The sequence below is a fragment of the Telmatherina bonti genome (genome assembly GCF_933228915.1).
Source record: "Telmatherina bonti genome assembly, chromosome: 5".
Lineage (NCBI taxonomy): Eukaryota > Metazoa > Chordata > Actinopteri > Atheriniformes > Telmatherinidae > Telmatherina > Telmatherina bonti.
Window position 1 is genome coordinate 7,427,341 of NC_136623.1, and position 12,815 is coordinate 7,440,155.

At 43.6% G+C, this 12,815-nt stretch overlaps 1 protein-coding gene across 1 annotated transcript in view; it reads right to left on the minus strand.

Moving 5' to 3' along the window:
- Positions 1-12,815, minus strand: part of pear1 (platelet endothelial aggregation receptor 1) — a 72,229-nt gene that overhangs the window by 22,036 nt on the left and 37,378 nt on the right. Inside the window, exons 3-6 of the mRNA XM_079241423.1 lie at positions 12,651-12,752; positions 12,472-12,572; positions 5,752-5,844; positions 2,148-2,394 (exon numbers count right to left, since the gene is read on the minus strand). Of these exons, the coding sequence (XP_079097549.1) occupies positions 2,148-2,394; positions 5,752-5,844; positions 12,472-12,572; positions 12,651-12,752 (543 nt within the window). The remainder of the gene's footprint in view (positions 1-2,147; positions 2,395-5,751; positions 5,845-12,471; positions 12,573-12,650; positions 12,753-12,815) is intronic.

Below are 12,815 nucleotides of genomic sequence, written 5' to 3' on the forward strand. Positions count from 1 at the left end.
TAAAGCAAAACTAAAGAAGCAATAACAACAACACCGAAGAGAAGCCGACAGATCAGACTGTTCCACATGTGACTCATACTGCCCCCTAGTGGCATAAAAAGCTACAACATACAGTCACGTGATTCTAAAGCCTCAAATTAACAAAACCTGTTAGGAAGTAAAGACAGCTTTATGCTGCTGAATCTCAGCTACAGGGCAAAAACATACTGCCTCTCAGTCATAAAAGTAGCAGGTAACCTTCTCGTTAGCCACGTTTCCACAAGCAGATTTAATCTAAATCAATCTTCTGACAATCCTTATAAAAATTAAATAAGTTGTATTCTAATATAATAACTAGTTGTGCTCTGTCACTCCATATTAATTAATTCCTCAACAGCATCGTCTCCTTTACTGCTCAGATCAACAGGACCACCCAGTCTGCAAATTACTATCTCTGCACCATCAAAAGTAACACATCACAGAAATGTAACTCTAACCCTCTCACTGTCTGGCTTAAGGCAAATAAATACGTCTTTACAGTGTTGGTGTGTGGTTTATGCCAGTACTGATTGTAGTTCAGTATCAGAAGCAGTTACCTTAACTAGCAGTGTAAATCTAAAGCAACCTTTTGAAACACTATTACAAGAAATGTAATTCTACACTTTTCACTGCCTGATTTAAAATAAATAAACTGGTCTTTGCAGCATTTTTCTGTTTCCTGGTACAGGTTTTAGTCCAATATAAGAAGTAGTTAACAGCAAGAGTACAAATCCAAAACAATTAGAAAAGTCGACTAAAATGTAAACACTTTCATTGACTGACTAAAAGCAAATTAATCAGGCTGTGTAGTTGCACTAAGTATGTTGATAGTGGTTGTAGATGAGTAGAAGTAGTCACTGTCATACCTGGAAACAAATGACAGAAAATGAAAACAAGAAATAACTGTGGTGGATATCCACAAGAATATGAATTAATCTGGTCTCAGGTGATATGTAGACATATGCATGGCTTATTTTTTTCTCAACAAATTCAGACATAAAACAGTTGGAAATTAAATTATTTCAATCTTTGCCAGATTCATAAAGTTAATTCCATTTCTTCTGCACATCAAGTTTTCTTTGAAACCAACTCCATGTTTAAACCAACTGTTTAAAAGGGGCTTCAATCTTCATAAACAGGGAGGTGCAATTTAAAATATCTAAACAATTAAAAGACCAAACTAGGGGTGGGAAAATCGAAGAGAAAAATTGAAAATCGGGATTTTTTTGCTTCACAGTTTTAAAATTGATTGTTTAAAAAAAAAAAAAAAAAAAAAAAAAAAAAAAGATATTTTTTTCAAATAAAAAAAATCATCCATTATAATATTTTTTGTCATTTGTTTTTGTTTTTATTAATCTTTTTTTTTTTGTTCCTTGTCTCCTTGTGGATTGTAGCAGCAGAATGATGGACTGGCTACTGTGTTGTTTTCTTCTAATTGAAATCAAGAAAAATTACATGCAAAAAAAAGTTTTATACATTTATTTTGTTTTTAATCTACAAAAATCAGCAATATTGTAGAATTGCGAGAATTGCAATTTAAATCGAATCGGCACCTAAAAGATCGGAATCGAATCAGGACAAAAGCATGTCGCCACAGCCCTAGACCAAACACAATGCCACAAAATGTTGCCGATATTTAGAGTCTTGGGTTTATTTTAGCTTTTCCTAATATTAAGATATTAAATGAGTATGAAAATAGAAACACAAAAGTTCCAGAAGAAAAAAAACTTGTAAGTAGAATCGGTTTGTTGGTCCCTTTTTTACATTTTAATGTTTTGTTTGCACCATCTGTAAAGCTCTTAATGTTTTATGTAAAAGCGCTTTGAATTATTGTGTATATGAAATGTGATGTACAAATAAACGCGCCTTGCCTTCATGCAGAAGAGTAAAGAAGTTCTTGTTATTTCTATGCTGTAAAAACACGTTAAGTAATAAATCTCATAAATTTGGAGAGTCTGTTTATTTCTTGTTTTAATGGAGCCACGTTTGCTGGGAAAATTCATCTGTGGGATGAGCAGTCGAGTTGAGGTTGTGGTCTACACTCATAAAAACCGTGCTAAATCTTCTCTGCCAATATCAGCCTAAAAAATCTCCATTTCAATTTTTATTTTTCCATTTTATGTACTTACAAAGTCCCTGTGAAGTTTTCCCGACACAAGCACTCCCCCGTTGCTTTATCGCAGGAACCTCCTTTCTCACATTTGCACCTCTGCAGGCAGCCCTTCCCAAACTTTCCTGCTGGACATTCGTCCTCACAGAAGCGTCCGATGAACCCCGGGAGACACTGGCATGTTCCTTTCACAGGGTCGCAGAGGGCGCCGTTGTCACACCGGCACGCCTGGCTGCAGCGCAGGCCCCAGTGTTTCTCATCACAGTCTGAAAGGTAAAAGGACAACTCAATTTTCCTCTCCATCCAAACAGCAATGCTTCTGCTTCTCGACTAAATTAAATAAAAACCCTGAAATGAAATAAGATTACAGTAACTGCACTGCTTGTTTGGTCATTTGTGCACATTTTACTTTTGGTTTTTCTCTCTAGACGCTGCAACACATGAAGTCATGACAAATAAACAAAACCTCGACCTGAATAAGCCCAGAAGCTTCTAGATGAACGGCAGAGCAGAAGCAAGAGGAGGAGGAGCGCTTGCTGCCCTTCGATTCCACGTCCAAACTGGCCTCATTCGGCTCCGGAGTGTCACATTACCAACAAATGATCCCAATCTGGTGGAGAGGTTTGTATGGAGCCCACCAGACAGAAAATGTCCTCATAGTTAATGTCAGGAGCCTGATTGGCTCTTCATGTTCAGATTCACACAAGGTTTGGATTTCAATTCAGGATAAAGAGATCTGTCCACGGAGAGAACACAGATTGGTCACGGCTGCATATTTTACATTTCTCAGCGTTTACTCCGACTGTTACGGACATCAGTCTTCATTCAGAGGACATGATATCCTCTAACGCGGATGCAGCTGATGGATGGGCGTCACTTATCCTGTTTCAGGCTAAAAGTGATCCCACCGGTTTCATGTCGACCTGCTGTGGATCATCCTCTGCTCTCTCTGATCGACAGACTGTGCACAAAAGTCGGAGCCAACCTTTATGTCTGCTGAAAAACCCGATGAGCTCATTCGTCCTTCACCCTGAAGGTAGAGCAGAGCCAAATTTGGCTCGGAGCAAAGCGCTCTGCCCTGAACCGCAGTGTTTACTGCGTTATCGCAGAGCAGGACCTCTGCCTCCTTTGTTTAAAAGAGCCATAACTTCCCTCGTTCTCTGTGTGGGCACTGGAGCAGGGTTCTGTCGGATCGCGTCACCTTGAGTAATGAGAATCTCAGCTGGAGCAGCGGTTATGTTTACACAGACATTCTGCAGGGCGGCAGGGGAGATTTACCGAAGGGTCTGCAGGACGGGAAGCGCTCAAACAGCCACAGGTGAGCGAAGGAATGGGCGAAATTCACCAGACCTCCTCATGGCCTTCATGCTCCTGCTGGTGACATCTGAGATGTTTCCATTGTTAACGTACATCTGGAGCAGAAAGCATCTCAACTCTTCCTCAACGACCAAACTAACGTATCTGAACAGGATTAAAGAGCAGGGTGGACACAGATCATCTTTTATTACCCACATTACCACGACTCCTCTCTGGTCTCGAGGATGCAGATTCTCCACCTCACTTTGTTGTTTAGTTGGATTGTTTGTTTCCATAAGAACTATTCAGACAGCTGATCCAGGAAAACACATCAACACACTGATGATCAGTCAAAACCTGAGCAGAAAGTTTGCAGAAGTTGTTTGTTTTTAGATCAGAGCGACTAAACGAACAAGAGTTTACAGGAGCTGGATGTTTATTTCTATAAACTGTGGAAGTTTTACAGAAGATGTGCAAATATTTGTCATCTTAAAAAAAACGGAATATTTAGAGAAGGAAGTTGCTGAATGATGAAGCACACAACCCTCCTCGCCCCTCGCTGAAGCAGAACCTTCATATGAAACAACATAAAATATTTTCCACGCTGCCTTCGCTTGCGCTCGGCCGTCTGAGCTTTTCCAGACAAACTTGGGTTCACACTGAAAACGCTCATTTGTCAGATTCTCCGGCTGATTTGTGACGTCGGTTTAACTGAAACCTAACAGAACATAAATCAGCTGCATGAATTAAAATGAAGTTACCACATTTTTCAGAATCATTATTGCTGCATCAGATAGTCCATAAGTTGTCCTTACCGCACATAAGACCCCCCCGCCCCCCAGCAGAGTAAATCCCAGTTTAACCTCTGGCTAGAAGCATGAAGAAATGAATCTGTGCTGCAGAACCGGCTTTGTGTGAACAGAGAAGAGACATCATGTCTGGGGAGGACAGCTTTCATTTGCTTTGTAGCCGAGCACTTTGTGTGTTTGACTCCCACTTTGTGTGTGTGTGTGTGTGTGTGTGTGTGTGTGTGTGAGATGTAAACTTCTGTGATCAGTTTCCCACCAGGTTTGTCCTGCAGCTTTTAATCCAGATCATTTGGTGAAACTAGCAGCATCATGAGGCGTGTTCTGCCTGTGTGTTTGCGTGTGAAGCCGCTAACGGCAGCATGTGTGTGAGCTGGCATCCCTTCAGAGGAATGCTCTCTGATATGATGGGAAAATTCTCCCATTTCCCCAGTGCATTGTCCAAGTGGCGGCTTGGGGCTTTGCCTCCATCCAACATCCACAAAATCTGCACAAATGACACTCAGTGGTGGTTTTGGTTCCAGATTTTGGGGACCTTCCTGATCCGAGGTCGAGGTTCGGTATAAAGAACTCCGACATGGATTTCCAAGCTTGGAAAACAGAGACGGATCTGCTTCTAAAACCCTACTGACTCCGACGACCTGCTCCATGTCAGCTACTTTATGTTTTTACCATCTTTTCCTCATAAAGAGAGGAGCTCACGGTGCCTGCCTCTCCCCTTCGTGCCTCCCACCCTCCCATCCAGCAGCGCAACATGCAGGCATCCATTACAGCCGAGCCGAGGAGAAACAGGAGAATGAGGAGTGGAAGAAGGAGAGGCACAAAGAAAGACAAGTTAAGTGAGGGTTTGGGAAGAGGGGCAGTGTAAGAGGAGACTTTCAGGAGGAGGAGAACGGGGTAACATTTTCCATTTCCCCTTCCCGTCCTCCCTCTCACAAGCCTTCCACCACCAGTTAAAGCTAATTTCAGCTCTCTGCAGAAGAAAAGGGGGAGACAAGGGGGGAGGAGGGCTGTGTACTATTGACCCAGCTGACTGCTCTGAAAGGGGAGATGAAGCTTGTGGAAAACCTGTCTCTGGGTGCCAAATCCACGCTTTCTGGAGGAAGAAATGTGATATTAAAGATAAGTGAGAGATGAATGGTTATATAAGCGCTGGAGTCCAGTAAGAGGCGTCAGAACGGAGCAGCAGCAGGTTTTATTAGCACTTCTGCTAAGTCAAAGCTTTCTCTTTTATTCCACTTTAATTTCCTTTTCCTGATGGAAACTTCCAGCAGGAAAAGAGCTGGAAGCTCTTCTGGGTGATTAAACCTGTTTCTGACTCACTGCAGTGCATGCTGTCATGCTCCTTTGCATTTTCCATTGCAGACGCCTTCTGTGTGATGAAGTGGTGTGTGCAAAGATCCGCCACTTCCTGTTGTGTATGTCAAGTATAAACAGTAGCGCTGAAAGCTTTCATTCAGATGAATGTGTGCAGAGAAAAGATGGGAGTCAGTGTGAGGGAATGTGTGAGCCGGTTCGTACCGCTGGAGCAGTCGTCGCCTCGCCAGCCGCGCTCACACTGGCAGCGGTCTGGAGCAACACACCGGCCGTGGACACACTCCCTGGTGCAGCGAGCTGTTGGGAAAAGGCACAGATTAGGAAGTCCTCTGAAACCTGTAGACCTGAGCATTTGTAGGACTCACACAGGGTGCATCACGCGTGCAAAACCCAGGTCTAACTTTAGAGCTGATACTAACAATTATCTTATTAGTTGACTAATCTGTAAATAATTTTTCGATTAGTCGATTAATTATGATTATTTCTGTCCCGCCCACCATCTGTGCTTCCAGTTGACGCAGCTCTTTTTACTGGTTCCAGTATGTTTTACCCGTCTCTCTTCATCTGCATCATATAAATGTCCCCCTGATTCCCAGTCAGTCACAACTTAATGTCCTTTAGGAAGTTAAAAGAACGACTCCTGAACCAGTTTAATATTAGATTCACAGCTTACGACTAATTTATTCTGAAACATCCATACTTAGCTATAGTTCTCATATCCAAGCTGTACAGAATTTTCCTGTAACAAAAACAAAATAAATATTTTAACATCTTAAGTTTCTCAGAATTGTATTGAAATGATTGTTTACATCCTGAAAAAGCCTGTTTTGTAGGTAAACAAGATAATCCTTTAAAACATTCCTGAATCCAAACAGTGATCCGGATCACCACCAAAATTAAATCACTTCTTCCTTTTCACATTTCCAACAACTCCAGTAAATCTCATGAAAATCTATCCATAACTTTTTGAGTGATCTTGAACACAAACAAACAGAAAAACACCAGTAAACCAGAAGCTCTTTGGCAGAGGTAACAACAGCAAATCACTAGTCGCTAATGCTAACTTTGCCATGCGGAACGCTGGAAACCATGACTCCGGGGTGCTTTCCTTCCTGATGCTCATGCATGACTGTCGTGCTGCCGTGGTACGCCAACGCTGCATGGCAGACGACACAGTTCACCTGTTTAACGCTTAGTTAAGCATGAAATATCCCCAAACTTTGGAAATAAGTTGCGCCGCCGTCAGTTTCTTCTTTGTTGTCTAAACAAATTGACGATACGGCCCCCAGCACTTCCTGTGGTGCTTTGCGTCGTCTGTTAGGTCTTTAGAGTTCTGAAGTTGCCTGGCGCAGCGTTTTATTAGCAAAGCCGTTACGGCATTTATAACGCAACGCATCGACAATGAAATTTCTCGTCAATGAATCTTCATTGTCGACTTTGTCGACTAATTGTTGCAGCCTCATTTAACTTTATTCAACTGCTAAACGATGAGTCGCTTTGTTGCTGTTTGATCACCTGTTTTCTTTTTTTGTTTTATTGTTTTTTTAATGTAAAAATGCACAAAGAAATTGAAACCTTTTAATCCCAGTCAGCATGCAGACATGATGTTTCCATGGAGACGTGATGTTTCAGCCTCAGACAGCAGATTGAGGCTAAAATTATGTAAAATGAATGTATGAATAGATAAAGGCAACCAGAAAACAGAAGTTTGTAGAAATAACACACAGATCAGCAGTGACCGAGCCTTTTCTCATCTGTACATCATTCTCTCATGTCTGGAACAAACACACAACACAAACTATTTACATATTTACACTTTAAAACAGATATCTGGACAGGTTTAGCTAAACGTGAGACTTGAGTTTGCAGACAGGTTTATGTTAACACACACTGCTGCATCACAGAATCAGGAATCCATTGAAATTACAGAAAAAGAAGTGGGCCGAGTGCAGAACCCTGTGGGATGCCTCTGAACTGCTCAACATGCAGCCAACCTGAAACCTGTTGGAACCAAACACACCTTTCATTATGGCAGCGCTTCCTAAACCGTCTGGGACACGACCCCCAAGTTGACAAACGTTGGCGCCTGCAGCACCGACCTCCACGAGAGGACTGACTGTGTGACACATAAAGATGTCGTCCTGCAGAATCCTCTCAATGTCAGGCTTGAAAAGACTCAATACAATCATAAATAAGGAGGATGAAGTGGTTTTTAGTGGATTCACAGCTGTAACAAGGTACCTACACACCCCAAACCAGCTTGGCTCTCAGACCTGCTAATTTATCAGCTTTACGGCTTTAATTTGGACAATTCTGGTAAAAATCACAAATTATCTAATAAATTTAGAATTTTTATGTTTTTTCTGTCTTCCCAATAACCACGACTGGGAAAAACAGTCATTCTGCGCGTAATTTTCTCAAATTACTGGCAAAAAACCAAGAGATGCTCAGTTAACAGGGATGTGAGCCACTTACATCATTCAGTTCCGCTCAGAGGATTAAATAATTAGCATGTTTTTGGTGTCTTATCTGTAATATTTCAGTTGTTTTCAGCTTTCACGCTGAGTGTTTGAGGAGAAACATGCGATGCCGTTCTTATAATCCAGCAGCTTCGCTGTGAAGAGTCTCAGTAACCAGCATCAGAAACGCTTCTGCCATTAATTCACTTCATCCAAAGCCGCTTTTATGACTGAGGCTGCCAATTCGCCACAAATCTCTTCACCTTTTGTTACAAAGATGAATGTTTTCACCCGAGGAGCCACATGCTGCGCGTTCAAACACACCAAACAATCATTCCACTCATTATTTTCTCCTCTTGACTTGGAAGCATGAGGCTGCGGGAGGCTGAACTTAGAGGATCCAACATGCTTTCAAATCCAGTAGATAAGTATGATTATATGTAATTATGTGGGTTTAGAAAAACTTCACATCATTCTGTAGTGAAAGATGACATGTTATCAAGAGACATTTCATTTATAAGAACTCCAAACATGGATCCGTCAGCTGTTTGAGTGGAATCTGGAGCTTTTGTGAGGCGGAGCAGCAGGATGAAGCTGCTGTTTGAAGTCGCTCACAATAAGCAGCTGTAAATGCAGAACAGTGGAGCATTTAGCCCGACAACGCACCTTGTTATTACCATCCAGCATGGCTCAAATCATCCACTGATGTTTGGGAAGGTTTGTGAAGCTGAAACCATGCAAGGCTGTGTTTAGTTTAACTTTATGTATACGGACTGTAAGCGACAACAGCTAGTCAACAAGCTGTAGATGGTTTCATCAGTTCAGTCGATGCAAACTTTCTGTTCTCATGTCTACATCTTTTATTTGGTATTTTAATATAAAAATACTTATTTAGGTCCACCTCCTGGTCCCATTGGAACCCCAATTTCCTTCAGAACAACTTTCAGTATTGGTGTGATGCATTCAACATGATGTTGGAAAAAAAAACTCAGATTTTGCTTGTATTGACATAAAGCATCACACAGTTTTGATGAGAATCTCCCGTTCCACCTCATCATCATGAGAATCTCCCGTTCCACCTCATCATGATGAGAATCTCCCGTTCCACCTCATCACCATGAGAATCTCCCGTTCCACCTCATCACCATGAGAATCTCCCGTTCCACCTGATCATGGTGAGAATCTCCCGTTCCACCTCATCATGGTGAGAATCTCCCGTTCCACCTCATCACCATGAGAATCTCCCGTTCCACCTCATCACCATGAGAATCTCCCGTTCCACCTGATCATGGTGAGAATCTCCCGTTCCACCTCATCATGGTGAGAATCTGCCGTTCCACCTCATCACCATGAGAATCTCCCGTTCCACCTCATCACCATGAGAATCTCCCGTTCCACCTCATCACCATGAGAATCTGCCGTTCCACCTCATCACCATGAGAATCTCCCGTTCCACCTCATCACCATGAGAATCTCCCGTTCCACCTCATCACCATGAGAATCTCCCGTTCCACCTCATCACCATGAGAATCTCCCGTTCCACCTCATCACCATGAGAATCTCCCGTTCCACCTCATCATGATGAGAATCTCCCGTTCCACCTCATCATGATGAGAATCTCCCGTTCCACCTCATCACCATGAGAATCTCCCGTTCCACCTCATCACCATGAGAATCTCCCGTTCCACCTCATCACCATGAGAATCTCCCGTTCCACCTCATCACCATGAGAATCTCCCGTTCCACCACATCACCATGAGAATCTCCCGTTCCACCTCATCGTGATGAGAATCTCCCGTTCCACCTCATCATGATGAGAATCTCCCGTTCCACCTCATCATGATGAGAATCTCCCGTTCCACCTCATCACCATGAGAATCTCCCGTTCCACCTCATCACCATGAGAATCTCCCGTTCCACCTCATCACCATGAGAATCTCCCGTTCCACCTCATCACCATGAGAATCTCCCGTTCCACCTCATCACCATGAGAATCTCCCGTTCCACCACATCACCATGAGAATCTCCCGTTCCACCTCATCATGATGAGAATCTCCCGTTCCACCTCATCATGATGAGAATCTCCCGTTCCACCTCATCACCATGAGAATCTCCCGTTCCACCTCATCACCATGAGAATCTCCCGTTCCACCTCATCACCATGAGAATCTCCCGTTCCACCTCATCATGATGAGAATCTCCCGTTCCACCTCATCACCATGAGAATCTCCCGTTCCACCTCATCATGATGAGAATCTCCCGTTCCACCTCATCACCATGAGAATCTCCCGTTCCACCTCATCACCATGAGAATCTCCCGTTCCACCTCATCATGATGAGAATCTCCCGTTCCACCTCATCACCATGAGAATCTCCCGTTCCACCTCATCATGATGAGAATCTCCCGTTCCACCTCATCATGGTGAGAATCTCCCGTTCCACCACATCATGATGAGAATCTCCCGTTCCACCTCATCATGATGAGAATCTCCCGTTCCACCTCATCATGATGAGAATCTCCCGTTCCACCACATCATGATGAGAATCTCCCGTTCCACCTCATCATGATGAGAATCTCCCGTTCCACCTCATCACCATGAGAATCTCCCGTTCCACCTCATCATGATGAGAATCTCCCGTTCCACCTCATCATGATGAGAATCTCCCGTTCCACCTCATCACCATGAGAATCTCCCGTTCCACCTCATCACCATGAGAATCTCCCGTTCCACCTCATCACCATGAGAATCTCCCGTTCCACCTCATCATGATGAGAATCTCCCGTTCCACCTCATCATGATGAGAATCTCCCGTTCCACCTCATCATGATGAGAATCTCCCGTTCCACCTCATCACCATGAGAATCTCCCGTTCCACCTCATCATGATGAGAATCTCCCGTTCCACCACATCATGATGAGAATCTCCCGTTCCACCTCATCATGATGAGAATCTCCCGTTCCACCTCGTCCCAAAGCTGCTCTGCTGGATGTAGATCTGGTGACTGTGGAGCCGTTGGAGGACAGTGAACTCATCGTCATGGTGGAGATGATGTGAGCTTTGTGACATGGTGCATCATCCTGCTGGAAGTTTCCATCAGAAGATGCTACACTGTGCTCAGAAAGGGATGGACATGGTCAGCAGCAGGACTCAGGTAGGCTGTGGAGGTTAAACCATGTCATACTGGTACTAAGGGGACCAAACTGGGACCAGTAAACCTCCCCCCACCATTCCACCAGCAGCAGCCTGAAGCGTTGATCCTGACAGCAGGATGGATCCATGTTGTCATGATGTTTCCAGCAGATTCTGATCCTACCATGTGAATGTGGAGCTGAACTGGAGACATCAGACCAGCAACGTTTCTCCATCTTCTATTGTCCAGTTCTGGTGAGTCTGTGTGAATTGTAGCCTCAGTTTCCTGTTCTTACTGACAGGAGGGACCCGCTGTGGTCTTCTGCTGCTGGAGACCATCTGCTTCCAGGCTGGACGGGTTGTGTGTTCAGACATGATGTTCTGGTTGGAACCAGTGCTGACTGGACTTCCTGTTGCCTCTCTATCATCTCCAACCAGACTGAACTGAATTACTGCCATGTGATTGGCTGATTGATATGTGTCAATTGATATTCAGTATATTCATCTTGAAAAATAAAGATTTTCCTTCTCCAGTACACAAACCATGAACAAGTAAATAAATAGAGTTATTAAAAACTCTCCGAAACTGATCGATCTGTTATGTAAACATGAAAAAAAAAATCAGTTAATGTTGAACAAACTGGACTGAATCAGAGCTGCACCTCTGAACTCAGCTGACCAAACAATAACTGCTGAAATTACGTAAAAATCAAGGAACCCAAACACATTTAATATGTTTTAGTTTAAAATTCCAGCCATTACACAAGTAGCGCACGAAGCTCCGGAGGGAATCAAACCCATAATTGTGGTTCTTCGTGTGCCACATGCTGCTCGTACTGAGGCTGGAAAAAAAGCTGCTTACTGGGAGTAATAAGAGACTTACTGAGAGGATACATGTGACATTGTTTCACTCAAAAACCACAACCCTCATAGGATCTGGGCTACTGCACTTCATTACTGCTGCGCTAGTTTCATCACAGCATCAGGTAGCGTGCATGGACGCGTGTCCGTGCACGTCGGCTTGTACAAGCCTGCAGTTTTACACTCATCTCAGGAGCAGATTAGAAATAGTTATTACAGAAAGAGGGATAAAAAATATTGGATAATGAAAAGTAATCAGATTACTGAGAGCGACAAAAAGCCTGAAAAAGGCTCCAGATGCCGTTTGGGTGAAAGTTCGTCTCCTTGCGTTTCAGGTTTTATATATTTATGGATTCTAATAAGTCATTTCCTCAAAATTCAACAGGATGCATAAGAATCCTGAAGGTTGTGCTCATTTACTGCAGATTTTTGTCTGGGATGTCGGTTGCTGAGGTGTTTCCATGGTTACTTACGAACACATCTGTCCCCGCTCTCGTAGTAGCCCGGACAGCACTGGTATCTCTTGCGGTAGTCGGTCTTCACCGCCTGCCTGTACGCCGTTTTGTAGGTGATCCTGAGGGAATTACAGGAGAACGTGAAGCTTCGGGGGTCTGCGGACAGGAAGGCGAAGCCAGCAACAGGAAGTAAGTACCTGTGGCGCGTGCATCTGTAGGCGGTCCGCGGGTCCGAGCAGGGCTCCTCCGTCACACGGTCGTACGGATGGGAGTAGGACTCTTTGACTGAGGTGGTGAAGCTGAAAAGAAGGAAAATGTGCAGTCAACCATCATCGCTCTGCTTTCACATCAACACACCATTC